General features: G+C 37.2%; 1 protein-coding gene across 1 annotated transcript in view; it reads left to right on the top strand.

Moving 5' to 3' along the window:
• TTC8 (tetratricopeptide repeat domain 8) overlaps positions 1 to 18983 on the top strand; it is a 50978-nt gene extending 31995 nt beyond the window's left edge. The window contains exons 8-14 of the mRNA XM_019919518.3: positions 347 to 434; positions 2776 to 2886; positions 11212 to 11351; positions 12692 to 12866; positions 13180 to 13302; positions 16083 to 16166; positions 18355 to 18983. Coding sequence (XP_019775077.1) covers positions 347 to 434; positions 2776 to 2886; positions 11212 to 11351; positions 12692 to 12866; positions 13180 to 13302; positions 16083 to 16166; positions 18355 to 18471 — 838 coding nt within the window. The 3' untranslated portion in view covers positions 18472 to 18983. The remainder of the gene's footprint in view (positions 1 to 346; positions 435 to 2775; positions 2887 to 11211; positions 11352 to 12691; positions 12867 to 13179; positions 13303 to 16082; positions 16167 to 18354) is intronic.
• The last annotated feature ends 844 nt before the right edge of the window (positions 18984 to 19827 follow it).

Genomic DNA, 19827 nt, shown 5'->3' with positions numbered 1-19827 from the left:
TTTATTGAGGTCATGTGACATATGTCAGCTGATCATAAGCTCTTTGGGTGGTGAACTGGTGTGACCTTGCTCCCTGGCGGCTATTAGTCCTGCTGTGACTAGGCTTCAGACAGACGCTTTACATACCATTTAAGCATTAGGCAGTGAATATGGGAAAACAGGAATCTTTTTCCTAAACTATATAAACATACATGTTAATATGTATGTGTGTATAACATCACCTTCTTTGCTACATGCTTGCTCTTACAGATGTAATTTGTCTCTAATTCATATCCTCAAGGTATGAATAAATGCTGTAGTATTTATTTTAAATTGAATGTCTAATTTTTTAAATGGCTGTTCTTAGGTTAGGAATGTATCGTGAAGCAGAAAAACAATTTAAATCAGCCCTGAAGCAGCAGGAAATGGTAGATACATTTCTCTACTTGGCAAAAGTAAGTATTCTTAATTTGAGTAGAATTTGTCTTCTCAGGGTAAATGTTTAAATTCTGACAAGTGCATGGGGAGAGTTACCAGTTTCTTTAGGAATATTTGACAAGTTAATGTGTTCAGACTTAAGTTTGTTGTTGTTGTTTTTCTTTTTTAATAATAAGGGAAAAGGTGAGAACATATGGAGAATACCCATCTCAGGAAAAATTGATTGCCGTGAAAAATAAGACAACACCTTTGAAATATTGCCCATTAGAACAGAAGAAAATGCCCCAGGCTTACTACCCCCATGGGTAACAAGCCCCAGAGAGGCACTTTTCTGCAGCACACTTGTCTCCCACCTAAGCAGACTATAGAGAGCAGGGATTGTTTTTATATAGGTCCTTCACTTTTTGGCTCTGCCATTATTACAAAAACAATATTTCCCATTTACTGAGCACCTACTCAGTGGTAAGGTATCCTATCGGGTCTGTTCCATATGCGATTTAACCCTCATAGCAACACCACGAGGCAGATTTTAACATTTCCTTTGTATTCTTAAGGAAAGGGAGACCTAAAGAGGGTAACTAAGATTTTCAAGCTCACTTGGCTATTTGCCAGCATTCAAACTCAGGAATTTCTGATTCCAGAGCTGACTCACTGCCCTGTAGTACCATCCACAAACCACAACAGAAGTGAAGGGCCACCTAGAATTTTCAGTATTGGAATAAAGTTACTTCTTTACCCTCACCGGGGCTACTTTAAAGGAACATTTGTTGAAGTGGTGCTTAGGATATCATCTTGCTATATCTTTAAGAATTTTTTAAATTTAAGAAGTGTGGTAAAAAAAAAAAGTGTGGTAAAGGAGGTTGAAAAGAAGATGAGATGTAAAAGGAAGTGCTACTACTTTCTAAATATGGTATTGCACTAATACGTATAAAATGGATAGCTAATAAGAACCTGCTGTATAAAAAAATAAATAAAAGAAAATTCAAAAAATATGGTATTAACGTTTGCATACTAAAAAGAAACAAAATGGAAGTTCTGCCGTATAAACTTACTGTGATAATCTTAGTATGTTTATAGTGGTTTTTCAGAAATATTTGAAGCTATCTGGTTCTAAGTATCTTCTATACATTATATGTTAAAATTCTTAAAGAGTTTTCTAAACATCATAGTAAAATTTTCTGACAGCTTGAAATTATAACTCAGGTCACAGTATTTGACTATTATCTTAATTGATAATCACTTGCCACATGGTTAAAAAATGTACTTTTTAACTATTGTTAAATATGACTAGAGTCATATTTAATAGTTCTAATTTGACTATTTTTTCATAAATTTATTTGTTTAAATCCACTGTTGCCTACATGACTATATAGAGGTACAATTTACTTATTTTCTTTAATATGTGAAGGAATTATTGCTCAGTAATAGAGACCAAGCAGATTTTAGGAACCACATTATTTCTTAAAATTTTAGATTGTTAATTTAAAAATTATTAAATATTTTATATTACATAGTATATGGAATTATATACTTACTATATTTTAAAAAGCAGTTCAGAAGCATGTAAGGTAATAATTGAAAAGTTTTCATCCATACCCTTCCCTCTAATCTCATACTTTAGCAGTAAACACTGCAAGCAGTTTTTTGTGTATACATTTGGGCCTCTTCAAAGCACAATCTGAATGTTTAGGAAGAAACAGAGGATCCAAGGTCATGAAGAAAAAAATGTCATAATCTTATGTTTCTATACATAAAACTATAATTCTCTTATTTTAGAAATTCCTAATAAGTATATGGTTTATCCACGCTAATGTTCCAGTTGCTAATTAAGCAGAAACTATCAAGTGCCAACCCTCTCAACTCCCTGACCCTGTACCCTACAAATCTGTTTCTCCTCTATTTCCGAGGGTCCTTCTCCCAAACCACCATCTCCAGAGGCTCTCCCCGGCTGCTCCTTCTCAGACCTTCTTCCATGGGTCGTCCCTCTTTCTCCAGCATCTTCAAAATCAGCCTCATAATTGGTCTTTATAGTGCCAGCCTATAGATATACTTATGTCTGTTCCATCCTAGAAAGATTTTCCCTTGATCCTTTCTTTTCTAGTCCTGGCCAGTCTCTGTGACAATAGTAAGTCCACAGTAAGTGTTTGCTGAATGAATAAATGAATGAATGCTTCATATACAACATGTGGATATAAAAGTATAGTATCATTATTGGAAATTAATCCAACAGATTTCTGAAATTTTTATACTGTAATATCTAGGAGATAATTTGTTACTAAGCAATAATTATAAACTTGTCATAACAAATGCTATTATTTTAAGAACCAGTACTTTTATCGAAATGTATCTTGGTTTTAGGTTTACATCTCATTGGATCAACCTGTGACTGCTTTAAATCTTTTCAAACAAGGCTTAGATAAGTTTCCAGGAGAAGTAGCCCTACTTTGTGGAATTGCCAGGATCTATGAGGTAAGGTTCATATCATTCAAAAAGTTATTGTAAAATTGAGGTTGTATGCTACTTAAGTAAGGTCATAGTCCCTTGGGGTCTTATAAAGGATAACAGTTTATAAAATTATGATTGTTGGCCTGTGATTTACCAACAGAATAAGAGATTTTAGTGTATGCATTAGTCAAACTAAGTTTTTATTATGAAGTATTTCAAACATATAGAAGGGTATAGAGAATGGTATGAGATAGGGATTTAAATGTTTCTAATTTCAAATATCTTTTAACATAGAACAGTTCAAATAAAGGTCTTCCTTTCAAATGAATAAACAAAAGGCCCCAAGAAAAATTAAAACCACAACCAAATAAAATTAGCAAGGATAAATCATTTTAAACAAGTTTCTGTACAGAACAAGCAATGAACAATAGGCAGCACAACATGTTCATTTAGAAGAAACAAGACCAAAATGAAAGTGATAAATTTAAAAAAGAGAACATAAAGGGAAAGAATCCCTCCAGAGAAAAGTATGATAGACATGCAGAAATCCCTTAAGGCATATGTTGTGTAGGCTGCAACGCTAAGGAACAAACTTTAGTAATTAACCCTCAATCCATTGTCACATAAGGAGAAAAGGAATACACTGGAAATCTTTGTATGGTAAACTTTATTTGAATTGTTCTATGTTAAAAGGTATTTGGAATGAGAAACATTACCCTAGGAAATATTATTCTTGTGGTCCTTGAACTTTACTGTGAATAGAAGTGACTTTGGGAGTGTTTTGAGAGTGAGGCCCATTTTCTGCCTTCTGAATCAGCTGTCCTGGAAGGTGGGATGTAGATTTTTGTCTGCTTAGCAAGCTCACTAGGTGATTCTGAAGTATAACAGAGTTTGAGGATCATTGCAAAATTCACTTTCTTATTTGCAGTTTTGTTTTAAATAACTAAAAATCTAATTAGAGTTAATATTCTGTGAATTGGTTCAAAAATAACCACTGATAGCTACTATAAAATCACTTAAATGATACCACGGTTGTTTATACACTTGAAGTGACATTTATATGCTTGAAGATATTATTTAAAGGACAAAAATAGAAACTGTGTTTATTCATACATATGAAAATTTATGTGCTAAAGATTGTCTATTAAACCAATTGGATTATTGGATTATTGAATAGTTTAGAAATAGAGCTGGATGAGTAATGATTTCTTATACTAAAAGAACCCATTGCTACCAGGTGCCTCAAAGATTTAAAACCATGAATGTTCCAGAAGAAAATACAGATGAATTATCTGTATAAACTTGGAATGGGGAAGACCCTCCTGAACATGATACTAAGTCAGAAAGCCATAACAGAAAAAAATTGATAAATTTGAGAACGTAAAAGTTAACTTTTCTATATTGTAAAAACAAAAATACCAATAAAAGCAAACTCAAACAAAAAAAGGTAAAAATATCAAACAGGGCACATACTTGCCATACCTGGGACAGAAAAAAGGGCTTCTTTTCATTTCCTCAGTTTATACATTGCTTAACAATTGCTGGGTTTCAGGTGGTTTCCAATTGATGGAGAATTACACATAGACACATACCTGTGCATACACAAACTTATAAATTCTCATTTTGGTCAAGCATGTAAACACGGAAACTCGGTATTTCCTCAGAGCAGTTGTGGAGGTGAGATCACAGTGTGACCGTTGTTGTCCTTCCAGCCCACACAGTGGCTGCTGACCGTCTCCACGCCGGTAAAGTCCCCCCAGAGATGAGACAACTGCCAAACCCCAGCTGCATTTCAGCTACCCCGCTGCCCTTTCATACCGGCGCCGGTTAACACACATCTGGAACAACTCAACCAAACCATCTGTGCTTCTCCTCTGAAGGGAATGTTTATAAACACAGGGCCTCGCTGGGTTTTGAACTGAATTCAGCATCAGCACAGGCTCATTGCATCCGGAAGGAGAAAACAGTCGGTGTCCAGGGATCCCCGAGCTACAGCTGTGTCTCCAGCTCTCCTGAGCCCAGGAGGGTGGTTTCCCACCCAAGCCCCTCATACACATAAACAAATAATAAAAGGACAAGAGGCAGGATAAGAAAACTGGCAAAAAACACGAATCCACAATTCACAGAAAAAGAAATGTAAATACCTGGTGTGTTGAATGTCTAACCTCAGTAATGATTAAAGAAATAAAAATTCAAACAATAGTGTCAGTTTTTACTTAATCAGTTAACAAAGATGAATAAGTTCCGTGGCATTTAAGGTTGTCAAGGGTGTGGAGGAACAGAGGTCACGTATTAACATTGTTGCTGGGAGTGTACATCGGTACAAGCCATTTGGAGGCTATTTGTAATTATGAGATTTTTAAACATGCATTTAAATTTATTTAACATCAGCACGTATTTTATAATAACAAATTTGAAAAACTGCATGTAAGGTTGTCAAAAACATGTTAGTTTCAGTCTAAAATTCCTAGAGATTACATAAATTAAGTCCATACCCATCAATCAAGTATACAAACATTCTAAGATGTTCTTTTTTTTTCTTTTTTATTGAAGTATAGTTGATTTACAATATTGTCTTACAGGACAATATTGTCTGCTCTGAGGAGCAGACTCACAGACATAGAAGACAGACTTAGGGTTACCAAAGGGGAGAGGGAGTTGGGAAGGGACAAATTAGGAGTATGGGATTAACAGATACAGACTACTAAAGTAATTTTATAGAACTGAAAGCCTTGAAACAATTGACCATTGAGGCTGGAGTCTTCTTTGAATTGGACATTACCACCTGTTTCAGACTGAGTTATGTCCCCTCCCCCCACCTCCCAATTCATATGTTGAAGCCCTAACCCCCAATGTGAGGGTATTTAGAGATAGGGCCTTTGGGAGATAATTAGGATTAGATGAGCTCACGAGGATAGGGCCCTTGTGATGGGATTAGTGCCCTTATAAGATGAGACAACAGAAAGTACTTGAGCCCTCTCTCTCTGTCTCTGTTTCTCTCTCTCTCATGAGAGGACACCGTGAGAAGGTGCAAGCCAGGAAGAGAGTCCTCACTAGAACTCGACCATGCTGACACCATGATCTTGGACTTCTACCCTCTAGAACTGTGAGAAAATAAACTTCTATTGTTTAAGCCGCTCAGTCTATGGTATTTTGTTATGGCAGCCCAAGCAGACTAATACACCAAGTTTGGCAGCTGTAACGCTGAATGAAGCCTTGTACTGTGGGGCGCTGTTGCCCTGGAAACCAGATAAGTCATGTTCAGGGGGCCCCATGGTTCATGGGGCCATTAAGGCTCACTGGTCAGGTCACATCCTGAGTGTGAAGATTATTCTTTGGAAGGAGAAAGTCTTAGTCTGCTCGGGCTACTATAACAAAATACCATAACCTGGGTGACTTAAACAACAGAAATTTATTTCTCACAGCTCTGGAGGCTAGGAAGTCCAAGATCAAGGTGCTGGCCATTTCAGTTCCTAGTGAGGGATCCTCCTGGTCTGGATACCTTCTTCCTCTATCCTTATATGGTGGAGAGAGAGATCATCTCTCAGGTGTCTCTTCTTTAAGGGCACTAATCCCAATAATGAGGACTCCACACTCATGTCTTAATTACTTCCCAAAGGTTCCACTTCTAAATACTATCACATTGGGGATTAGGGCTTCAATATGAATTTTGGGAGGACACAAACAGCCCATGTCAGGGAAGGACTTATTGTATGTATAGGGGTGGGGATTACAGGGTCGTGAGTTAAGATGCTCATTTGTTGTTTCCTTTTAGTTTTACGAGGCTTTTGTTTTACCAAAAAATAGAAAATATACTTCTATTGAAATTATTTTTTATACTTTTCAATGGGTTCTTATGTTGTTAAAATATTAAGAACGTGGAATAGTTGTGTATAAAAGCAGTGTAGAATTCAGGAGAAAATTAACTCAGAGTTAACTAACAAATGTATCAACATCCCTGTGTTTTGAAAATAGTTTAGTTATTTTTCAGCTATAAGCAATGAATGAAAAAGCCTCTTTTCTTTAGGAGCCAAATCTTGGAAGCACTTTGAATAAGAATTTCAAATATAAAGCATGTGAAAAAATATATATAAAGCATGAGTTTGGATCAATCTGTGGATGTTATATCAGGGTTTTATGGGACTAATAAATAACACTCCTGTTTCTCCAATTTGAGAACCAACTGAAAAGTAGATACAAGATTCACACAAATGGAGGATAAACCATTAATTTTATTATTGATAAAAGCAGAATTGGAGCATGTGGCTCTAGATTATGACCAAAAGGACTTAATATTGTTCTATCTCTGAGTTATACAGACTAATCCATCCTGTAGTGTACCCTACCCAGGAGAGCCTGCTCTACACAGCAGGGAAGAGAATGTGGGCATCTTATAGGAAAGTTGACTTCTAAAGAGACCCAGAAGGGGCTGAGACAGCCATACTCATTTGCCTCATGGGAATGAGGGAATGAGTGGGAAGAAAGGCCCCCAAATCATTCTAATTATCAACATTTCTCAAAGTGTGGTTCAGAGATTCCTGGGGAAGTCCTTTCTAGGAGTCTATAGGGTCAAAACCATTTTCATAATACTAATAGTATTGATGAAATTGGTGATAAATTTAATAGATGTAAGTTTTTAATTGAGATATAGTTGATATACAATACTGTATAAGTTATAGGTGTACAACATAATAATTCACAATTTTTAAATGTTATATACTCCATTTATGGTTATAAAATATTGGCTATATTTCCTGTGTTGTACAATATATTCTTGTAGCTTATTTTATACATAATAGTTTGTGTCTCTTAATCCCCTGTCCCTGTCTTGCCCATCCTTCATTCCCTCTCCCCACTGGTAACCACTAGTTTGTTATCTATATCTGTGTCTGTTTCTTTTTTGTTATATTCACTAGTTTGTTGTATTTTTTAGATTACATATATAAGTGACATCATATAGTATTTGTCTTTCTCTGACTTATTTCATTATGCATAATACACTCCAAGTCCATTCATGTTGTTGCAAATGGTAAAATTTCACTCTTTTTTATGGCTGAGTAGTATTCTATTGTGTGTGTGTGTGTGTGTGTGTGTGTGTGTGTGTGTGTGTGTGTATATATATAATCACATCTTCTTTATCCATGCATCTATTGATGGACATTTAGGTTATTTCCATATTTTAGCAATTGTATGAACTTTGGGGTGCATGAATCTTTTCGAATTAGTGTTTTTGTTTTTTTCAGATATATACTCAGGAGTGGAATTGCTGGGTCATATGGTAGTTGTATTTTTAGTTTTTTGAGAAACCACCGTACTGTCTTCCACTGTGGCTGCACCAATTTGCATTCTGACCAACAATATACGAGGGTTCCCTTTTCTCCACATCCTTGCCAGCATTTGTTAGTTATGGTCTTTTTGATGACAGCCATTCTGACAGGTGTAAGGTGATATATCATTGTGGCTTTAATTTGCATTTATTTGATGATTAATGATATTGAGCATCTTTTCATGTGTATGTTGGCCATCTGAATGTCCTCTTTGGAAAAATATCAATTCAGGTCTTCTGCCCATTTTTTAATTGGGTTGTTTATTTTTTGATGTTGAATCGTATGAGCTGTTTATATATTTTGGATACTAACCATTTATCAGTCATATGAGTTGCATATATTTTCTCCCATTCATTAGGCTGTCTTTTCATTCTGTCAGTGGTTTTCTTTGCTGTGCAAAAGCTTTTAAGTCTATTTAGTTCCCATTTGCTTATTTTTCCTTTAATTTCCTTTGCTTTAGGACAGCGGCCCCCAACCTTTTTGGCACCAGGGACCAGTTTCGTGGAAGATAATTTTTCCACAGATGGGGGCGGGGGGGGGGTGGTTCAGGTGGTAATGCGAGTGATGGGGAGCAATGGGGAGCTGCAGATGAAGCTTTGCTCGCTCGCCCACTGCTCACCTCCTGCTATGTGGAGCAGTTCCTAACAGGCCACGGACCGATACTGGTCCATGGCCTGGGGATTGGGGACCCCTGCTTTAGGAGACAGATCCAAAAAAATATTGCTACGATATATGTCAAAGAGTGTTCTGCCTATGTTTTCTCCTAGGAGTTTTATGGTTTCTGGTGTTACATTTAGGTCTTTAATCCATTTTGAGTTTATTTTTGAATATGGTGTGAAAAAAATGTTCTAATTTCATTCTTTTACATGTAACTGTCCAGTTTTCTCAGCACCACTTATTGAAGAGACTGTCTTTTCTTCATTGTATATTCTTGCCTCCTTTGTGGTAGATTAATTGACCATAAGTACCTGGTTTTATTTCTGGGCTCTCTATTCTGTTCCATTGATCTATATGTCTGTCTGGTTTTATGCCAGCACCATACTGGTTTTGTTTGTTTGTTGTTGTTTTTGGCTGCACCGTGCAGCTTGCGGGATTTCCCTGACCAGGGATCCAGGGATTGAACCCGGGCCACCACAGTGAAAGCCCAGAATCCCAATCACTAGGCCACCAGGGAAGTCCACCATACTGTTTTCATTACTGTAGCTTTGTAGTATAGTCTGAAGTATGATTCCTCCAGCTCTGTTCTTCTTTCTTAAGATTGTTTTGGCTATTCAGGGTCTTCTGTGTCTCCATACAAATTTTAAAATTACTTTTTCTAGTTCTGTGAAAAATGCCATTGCTATTTTGATAGGGATTGCATCAAACCTGTAGATTGCCTTGGGTAGTATAGTCATTTTAACAGTATTGATTTTTCCAATCCAAGAACATAGTATATCTTTCCATCTGTGTCATCTTCAATTTCTTTCATTAGTGTCTTATAGTTTTCCAAGTATAGATCTTTTACCTCCTTTGATAGGTTTATTCCTAGTATTTTATTCTTTTTGTCGCAATGGTAAATGGGATGTTTCTTTAATTTCTCTTTCTGATAGTTTGTCGTTAGTGTATAGAAATACAACAGATTTCTATGTATTAATTTTGTATTCTGTAATGTAACTGAATTCATTGATGAGCTCTAGTAGTTTTCTGGTGGTGTCTTGAGGAATTTCTATGTATAGTCTCATGTCATCTGCAAACAGTGACAGTTTTACTTCTTCCTTTCCAATTTGGATTCCTTTTATTTCTTTTTCTTGTCTGGTTGCTGTGGCTAGGACTTCCAACTCTATGTTGAATAAAAGTGGTGAGAGTGGGCATCCTTGTCTTGTTCCTGATCTTAGAGGAAATGCAGAAATCTTCAACAAAATATTAACAAACCAAATCCAACAATACCTTAAAAGGATCACACCATCATCAAGTGGGATTTATCCCAGGGATGCAAGGATTTTTCAATATTCGCAAATCAATCAATGTGATACACCACATTAACAGCTTGAATACTAAAAACCATATGATCATCTCAATAGATGGCAGAAAAAACTTTTGAGAAAATTCAGCATCCATTTATGATAAAAAACTCTCAAGAAAATGGGCATAGGGCTTCCCTGGTGGCGCAGTGGTTGAGAGTCCGCCTGCCGATGCAGGGGACACGGGTTCGTGTCCCGGTCTGGGAAGATCCCACATGCCGCGGAGCGGCTGGGCCCGTGAGCCATGGCCGCTGAGCCTGCGCGTCTGGAGCCTGTGCTCCGCAACGGGAGAGGCCACAACAGTGAGAAGCCCGCGTACGGCAAAAAAAAAAAAAAAAAAAAAAAGAAAATGGGCATAGAGGAACATACCTCAACATAATAAAGTCCGTATATGACAGACCCACAGATAACATCATACTCAGTGGTGAAAAACTGAAAGAACTTCCTCTTAGATAGTTGTTCATTTGTTTGTCTTCCTACCAGATGTAACCTCCTTGAGGACAGTACAGCCGTCTTCCCGTATCCAGGGGGGATTGGTTCCAGGACCCCTTGGTTGCCAAAACCCATGGATGCTCAAGGCCCTTATATAAAATGGCATAGGATTTGCATATAACCTACCCACATCCGTCTGTATACTTTAAATCATCTCTAGATTGCTTATAATACCTAACACAATGTAAATGCTATATAACTAGCTATAAATACAATGTAAATGCTATATAAATACTTGCTAGTGCAGCAAATTCAAGTTTTGTTTTTTGGAATTTTCTGGAATTTTTTTCTGAAAATTTTTGATCTGTGGCTTGTTGAAATCGTGGTTACAGAACCTGCAGATACAGAGGGCTGACTGTAATTTTATCTTATTGTTCACATTGTGTCCCCAGGGCCTAGAACAGAGTCTGGCATATGGTAGGCTCTTAATAAATATTTAATTGAATAAAATAATCTAAACCAGTCAGAATAAAAATAATTTCTTGTCCAATATTAATACAGTATTGCTCTTCTGTCTTGATGGAGAATAGGAAATGAACAATATTTCATCAGCCACTGAATACTACAAAGAGGTTTTGAAACAGGACAATACTCATGTGGAAGCCATTGCATGCATTGGAAGCAACCATTTTTACTCTGATCAACCAGAAGTAGCCCTCCGGTTTTACAGGTGCACTTTACATTCAATTTGTAGAACTGCTTTCCTATGAAATAGTGATGCAACAGTAATAAAGATGGGATGAAAATGTAGAGAAATAATGTTTAGGCCATGTCTATATGAGACTAAAAATTCAAGCACCCAGATGTTTTATGAATATTAAAGCTATATCTAATAATTTGGAAATGCACAAGTATTTGGCATCTTGCAGAAACACACCTGGATAATTGCCTGAGTTTTAAACACCTTGTCATTGTATAAATTGGCCGTTTTGTTATCCTCCAATAACAGTTCCTAGAAGCACTTCCACATCACTGCCTCCATTAATACCACTGTACATAATATCAAGACCCTGAAGGTAAAATAGTAATGTGATTTGCAAAGAGCAGTGGGCCCCAGGCCCTAATCCTGACGAGGACCTTAAACAGGATTCCGGTTTTGTGAAGTATTGTCAACTCTTGTCCAAATATTTTTTCAAAATCTAAACAAATTATTCTCACTGGTTCTTTGAACACGTACTTATTTTATCCTATAGATGGTTCCTGAAATTAATTTTTTAATTATGATTTCCTCTTTAGCCCCTGGGTAGTATACAAGGAGATAACTGGCAGCTGACAAGAGTTCTTTCCAAATATATGTTGAAGCATAAAACAATAAGATGAATGTAGCCTGTGCACATACAGCTGACTCCACTCGCCTACCCCCACAGTGGCTCATGGGTTCCTTGGGGCAGCTGGGGTGATTTTCATATGCTTATTTGAACTCTCATCCTTTGGGATTAATGACACGTAGAAGCAAAATGAGGTTCTTGAGCTGCAGTGTGAAAGCTAAGTGGATAACATGAGGATCCTCTGACAATCTTGTCTTCCTGAGTAGAAGCTCATCGGAGGTCGTTAGATGCAGCTAAACCACACAATACAAATAACCAAAAATAGCATCCAACTCAGCTGAAAACTTGGCGGTAAATGCTAAACACAGGCCTCAAATTGACTAGAAGCTCTTAGAAATTTACCTACAAGCACCAAAGCTGTATGAGGCAAAAATGTGTGGGTTTTACTTTATGTGACTATTTATTGATTATTTTGACTCTCTAACAAAGCTTTTGGGGAAAAAAAAAGTGATGTAAGTTATTTCTGACCTTGCCTCTGGATGCATTTCCTATGACTAGTACCATTACAAAAGACATGCTTTTGTATTTGCTCTAAAATATTTTTCATTTACTATAATACTTTATGTTCTTTGGAGGGTATTAAAAATTATAAAGTGAATTCATTTCTAACTTTGTAAAAAATATGTCTTAATATTTATAAAGTTGGTCTGACACCAAACTATGTGTGCTCTTTTTCCAAAAGGCGACTCCTGCAGATGGGTGTCTATAACTGCCAGCTTTTTAACAACCTGGGGCTCTGTTGCTTCTATGCCCAGCAGTATGATATGACTCTGACCTCATTTGAACGTGCCCTTTCTCTGGCTGAAAATGAAGAAGAGATAGCTGACGTCTGGTACAACTTGGGACATGTAGCTGTGGTATGTTGTTTCTGTAATATAATTTCTGTAATAGAGAAGATAGCCACATGTTAGTTTGAAGAAGTTTTCAGATATTGGAAATCCAGGTTTGGTTACAGCCTTTGTAGCAATTTGGAGATTGCTAGGGGTCACTGCAGCTCACTTTATCTTCTTAGGTTAAATCCTCTTATGTACAATTCACACTTGACTCCTGTGTTGGTACTATGTTGTTTATTCTGTGGTGGCCACAAGATTTGTATGAGGAAAGGAGGACAGAGGTGGCAGGGGGAAGTGAATGGATTTGTGTGTACGGGTTTGTGCTTTTCTTTTGTAGGGAATAGGAGATACAAATCTGGCCCATCAGTGCTTCAGGCTGGCTCTGGTCAACAACAATAACCACGCAGAGGCCTACAACAACCTGGCCGTGCTGGAGATGCGGAAGGGCCATGTCGAACAGGTCAGTGAACTACTGGGTTACTGTGGACAGTCTTCTTTCTTCAAAGAAAAGCTGTCACGTGCAGCTCTCTTTACGTTATAATTTTAAAATGAGCTCTGGAGTCTGACTGGCCTGGGTTTGATCCCAGCTCTGTCACGTGTTAGCAGTGTGACCTTGGACAAGTTACTTAACCTTTCAGTATCCAAAATAGAGCACTTGATTTTATTAGGACAAATCTGCACCTCCCCAGGCTTCCCTATCTTCGTGAACTGTTCCACCACTCACACCGCCCCACATCCGCCATCCAGCTGCTCAAGCCAAAATCCTAGGACCCACCCTCGAAACCTGTCTTTTCTGAGTGCCTTCCCTGCCACCCTTTGCCTCCGTGCTGTCCAGTGAGCCCTGTCAGTTCTACCCCCACCTCTTCAGTCCTCCCCTCCCGGCCCCCTTCTCCAAGCTGCTCTCATCTCCTGCCCGGGTGACTACAAGGGTCTCCTAGCTCTTGCTTTTGTTTCCACTTCCATCAGCAAGGAGTAGCACCCTATAATACATCTCCCTCAGAGCAGCCCAGAGCAGGGGTCCCCAACCCCTGGGCTGAAGCCCGTTAGGACCTGGGCGGCACAGCAGGAGGCGAGCGGCGGGCGAGCGAGCAGAAGCTTCATCTGCCGCCCCGCATTGCTCCCCATCGCCATCTGAACCATGCCCCCCTCCCTCACCCCCGCCCGTTGAAAACCTGTCTTCCACAAAACCGGTCCCTGGTGCCAAAAAGGTTGGGGACCGCTGGCCTAGAGGATATTTTCAAAAAACAAGATTATTTATTACTACATTGCTTAGCATCCTCCAAAGGCTTCTCCCTGCACTTGGAATAAAATTTGAACTTCAAACCTTAGCCTACGGGGCCCCACCTAATCTAGCCTCTGGGTCCCGCCAGACTGTATCTTTTGCCACTACTCCTTCACTACTGACCTCCAGAAACATTAGCTGCTTGCTGCTGGGCAGTAGCACTTACTGTAGTGCCTTTGGAAAATACTTTCAGATCCTGAAATGACTCTTTTCTTTTTATCATTCAGGTCTTAGCTTAATTACCGCCTTTTTAGAAAGACCTGCTTGAACATCAGTCTAAAGGAGCCCTCAGGTGCTATCACATCTCCTACTATTTTTTTCTTCACAATACTTATCATTTTACCAGATATTTTCATCTTTATATGTAAAATGTAGAATGCTAGCTGCATGAAAACAGGGGCCTTCTGTGTCTTCTAACTGCTATATTTTCAGTATCGAAAACATTGCCTGACACTCAGTAGGTGCTTAGTATTGGTGGAATGAGTGGATGATAAATAAAATAGGGTAATAACAGTACTGACCCGAAGGTGTGCTTGTGAAGATGAGCAGATTGTGCATGCAAAGCCCTTGGCCTAGTAAAAGCACATGATAGATGCTTAATAAATTTTATTATTATTACTATTATTATTTACATAACAAGACGTTTAAAATGCTGAATACGCTCATACAATATTAATGGCAATCAACATCGATAGATATTACATCCTCTGTTTTACAGATGAAGAAACGGACTAGAGGAGGGTAAGTAACTACCCAAGGTCACAGACGTAGTGAGCAGCACGCCAGGATGTTAACCTCCAGCCTGGTCTCCTAAGCACGTTGATAAACTTAATAAAACAAGCAAAGAAACGTCACTGGATGCTGCCTTTGTTTCACAAAATTTTCCCAAAGTAAATAAGATGGATTTGTATTTTTTAAACAAAAACTAACTACTCTAAACTGGGAACTTGTTCTGTCATAGAACTTTGCCTGTGTCCATTTGAAGCAAGTGTTCTTTATGATTTTCTCTGTTTCCATGTTGGTGATTTTCTTTCCCTCCTACTTACTGTAGTTTCTCTAGCATACAATTGATTGGAAATGTTTTGGTGAAAGGTTTCATTATTATTAAAAATTATAGCTCAATTAAAAAAAATAGCAAATCATAAAACAAAATTTAATGTCCACTATCCTATTTAAACTATTATTTATTTTCCATTAAAAAAAGATAAAAGAATTTGTCCTCAGGGTCATACATAGAAGATTGGCTACAAGTTGAAAGGCTGTTCGGCAGCTTGGAATGCTGAGTTTGTGATCTTAACAATGAGTGTACGGGCATCTCGTGTCTCTCAGTGGTCTCTGCAATGTGTGATCCTTTGAGTCTAGAGGGGACAAAAAAATGATGTGAATTTTGTCTTTTGAGTACTTTAGAGAACAGAAAGCTCGTCATTTTCAGTTGCCTTCAATTGTCATTTTCAGGTCAGCAGTATAATAAATGCTTGCTCAGTGTCATCCAGCACAGAAATTGGGGATTTGAATTTACAGTGGTTTTTTGGTGGTTTTTGTTGTTGCATTAGAGAACAGGTAATTAGAAGCCTACTGAATCAATCAACATCAACAAAAACTAGATTAATAAGACTTTTTAGCATTGAGAGCATTATTTTTCAGTTGTACATCATACTGAAATATAAACTTTGTAAGATCAGTGTTTCTCACATAACTTTTGGATTCCATCATTTTTTCCATATTTTGAAGCATTTTATTATTAATATAATTTTGGCAAGATATAGGTAGTTCCTGGTTATCAGTAAGTTGTATTTCATGAGGAATTCATCTTATTTATTACAGGGTTTTGTTTATTAAAGTCCTATCCTGGGTAAAGTATTCTTTTACCAAAATAAACCAAAAAAATCACAAATACAGTGCTAATATATGCTCATATAGCTTTGGTTTCTCTTTTCTTTCCTTTTTTTTTAACACAGGCAAGAGCACTGTTACAAACTGCTTCATCTTTAGCACCCCACATGTATGAACCGCATTTTAATTTTGCAACAGTTTCTGATAAGGTATTCTCTTTCTTTGTCAATTTATCATCTGACCTGTTTGTTTTTATTTCTTGCTTTTAGAACAATGTGCAGTTAAATAAGGACATTCTACCCATAACTTCCTGAGAGATTATTTTTTTCAACACTTAATTATTATGTACACATATGTCTTCACTTCGAGGGACAGTTTAATACACTTTAAGTATATTTATCACTGAATATTAGCTAAACTTAACACCATTATAGATTGCAGAAGAATTATTTTATGTTTTCAGATATGACATTTAATCATTGAAAAACTATTCATTAACTCCTGGTTTGGGAAGGATTTAGTAATTAGCGTTTGCAGCAAGGAAATCCTGTATATTATTTGTAGGTCATATTGCCATCAAGTCTGGCATGATGCTGTAAAATTAGGGATATTAGTGAAAGCTGTTTTAGCTATGAACAATATGGGGAAAATGCAACCATTGATACTGTGTTACAAGTCAGTTAACATCCAAGAGCTAAAAGGAATCATGTGCCATTTTAACAATAAGAGGAAACAAACAAAAGTCATCTAATAACTTTGACTTGGAAACCTTACTTTAACATGGAAGGTGAGTTTTGAGGATAAGGAAATGGCTAAAAATGTTTGCTGATGTAAAGACTCTTTATAGACCAAAAGACATTATAAAAATCATTTTTCATAGCATGAATGTGAAGTCATTTGCACTTTCATTTCTGTTTTGAAAATAAAATAAGCTGTTATTCATAAGTTGTCATTTTTGAGTGCGTGTTAAGTGCTGGCCACTGTTCCAGGTGCTCTCTGAACCGCTAATTCTCTCAACAACCCTGCGATGTAGGTAACACTTACCTCCCCTACTTACCTCATTTTTTCATACAACTGATGTTTCATTTGTTGAGCCTCTGCTACGTACCAGGCACTGTTGTCGGCACAGAGGATGTTAGCAATGAGTAAAACAGAAACCTCTACCTCGTGCAGCTTATATTCTAATGGAACCCAGGGCTTCTGGAACTTAAAAGACTTCCCTGGAGTCCCATGGCAGAATTCATGCCCAGCTCCCAAGGATTCCCACATATTTTCCACTGCACTGTGCTGCCACTTAGTTAAACCACAAAGAAGCCTTGATTACTTTCTTTCAGGACTATTATTACATTTTAATAATATATAATGCAAATGAAATATTTCTTTAAGCCAAAGACTACATTTCCATAAGAGAAAATTGCATGTTGAAAAGAAATGCTATGATTTAAAAAAGGAAACTTACGTTTTTAATTCATATGCATGTTACCAAAAAACTACCAGAAGTGAATGATCTAGATTTGTTTTGGATTTTTTTGGTGTGTACACACTAAAAAGCTTTCTCTTTGTAGAAATGTATACATGAATCAAAATACATTCAGATGGATTTGGTTACTGTGTGTGTTTTCCTTGGGGACTGGACTTTAACATAAAGTTTATTGAAAATCAGATATGTTGGGCTTCCCTGGTGGCGCAGTGGTTGAGAGTCCGCCTGCCGATGCAGGGGACACGGGTTCATGCCCCGGTCCAGGAGGATCCCACATGCTGCAGAGTGGCTAAGCCCGTGAGCCATGGCCGCTAAGCCTGCGTGTCCAGAGCCTGTGCTCCGCTATGGGAGAGGCCACAACAGTGAGAGGCCCGTGTACTGCAAAAAAAAAAAAAGAAAAGAAAATCAGATATGTCCTTTATAAACTTTTAAAACCAGGTTATCTGCCCAACATTACTGTGTTAGCAACCATTTAAAAGCTCCCAGAACATGTTATTGTATCTTAAATACAATAGTTTTTACTTGAATTTTCTGTCTAAAAGATAATACCCTAATCAAAATATGTCATTGTCTGTGGTACATTACAAATAGTTTTCTTACCGAGCTGGCTGTTTTAGCATGCAGACATCAGTTTATTTTTATGATAACTATCAGTGACAGGAAAAGAAAACACAGGTTTATGAATTCATAACTAGACAACTGTAATAGAGCAGAAATTATTTATTAATTGGTTATTTTACTTTTCTCATGTTTTTTCAAGATTGAGTTGTAATCTAGGTGAAAAAAATTTTAAATCAAAGTAGCACAATCAAGCAATTCACCTTGGGTTTCTACATTGTGCAGATACTATGTCTTTTTTTTTTTTTTTTTTCTGGTTCTCATTCTGTGGTCTTATTCTGGTCTGGTCTTTCTTACAGATGGGAGATCTACAGAGGAGCTACATTGCTGCTCAAAAGTCTGAAGCAGCATTTCCAGATCACGTGGACACTCAACATTTAATTAAGCAGTTAAAGCAGCATTTTGCTATGCTCTGAGTTTTCCTCAGACTAAAGATATTCTTAGGGAGGAACATTATGCAAGGGAAAAAGTAGTGTATATATATGTGTAGTACAGACCTGTGCTTGATATTAGTGAAGGTGACATAAGGAAATCTAAACCAGAATGTTTAAAACTTTATAATAATAACTTTATAAGATAGTGTTATAAAAGACAGGATTTAAGCATTTGTAAGCAGATTATGAAACCTCCCACATTATATGGTAGATGTTTGTTTGTAATGTTTACAAAACATTTTCATGAACTTCCTCAAATTTTTATAAATGCACATTTTTAATGTCCTGGCCATTAGCTATCATGTAGCTTAAGAGGTCTGAAATCTGCCTTTAAAATTGCACTTTTATGACTAAAAGTGTATATACTTATCCTTGGTAGAGACTTTAGAGATTAAAATTTGTCCTGAAAGCTATTTTTTATCAAATGCTTTGTGAGACACTCTACTTTTTCTTATATATTATGCTTTAAAATAAATGTGTATAAAACACCATCATTCCGTTATTTTTCAGGAGTTTTTATTTCAGTCATGTCAGTTTAAAAAAGTTTTCCAGAAGTCCAGGAGTCTTAGAAATCAAGTCTTTATTCTAATTTTATTTGAAATGATGTGCGATCAATTTTGCTTTTTCCTGAGAAGCTATTTATGGGCTATCATGTTGTCAATATAAGAATATCAGGATTAGAAATGGAGTCATAGGCCAGAAGTCCCCTGTGGTCAGCCCTGAGAAGGCTAGGCTGGACCCAATACTGTGCGTTGTAAAATCCTAGACGGGCTCTCCTCTCCAGTATTTAGTGGAATTCTCATTGAGGTGTTCATACAACAAAATGCGTTAAAGGGCCAAGGCCACTCACATTCATATTTTGGGCTTTGGGCTCTATCTATGTTACTTTACCTTTTTTTAACTTTATGAAAACTATTTTGCAGGTATTTATTTGTTTCTGTTCAGATTATACAAATAGTACTACTCAGCTGACAGAACACAAAAAATGTGAATTCAAGGAACAGACTGTTTGAGGCTGGAAGTAATTTCAGAGACTATGTAGATGAATCTCTCCATGGGACAGGAGGAGGCCACGCCCAGAGTCACACTGCTGGTTGGTAAGGCTGGAAACAAGACCTGCTCCTGCACTTCAGACTTGAACCTCCCCTGGTTCTCCATGATACGCCAGTGCTTGTTCAGCTTGCAAGAATTTCCTCAAGCACTATCAGATTTCCTAACACTGTATGCAATATTTAGGTTCAAATTTTATATTGTGAATTATTTTCTTAGTTAATTTAAAATAAGAACTAATAACAGTGGCTAGCGTTTACTGAGGATGTTGTATGTACCCAGCACTGT

Source organism: Tursiops truncatus, chromosome 2, assembly GCF_011762595.2.
Source record: "Tursiops truncatus isolate mTurTru1 chromosome 2, mTurTru1.mat.Y, whole genome shotgun sequence".
NCBI lineage: Eukaryota > Metazoa > Chordata > Mammalia > Artiodactyla > Delphinidae > Tursiops > Tursiops truncatus.
This window is presented reverse-complemented; position numbering and strand designations above follow the sequence as displayed.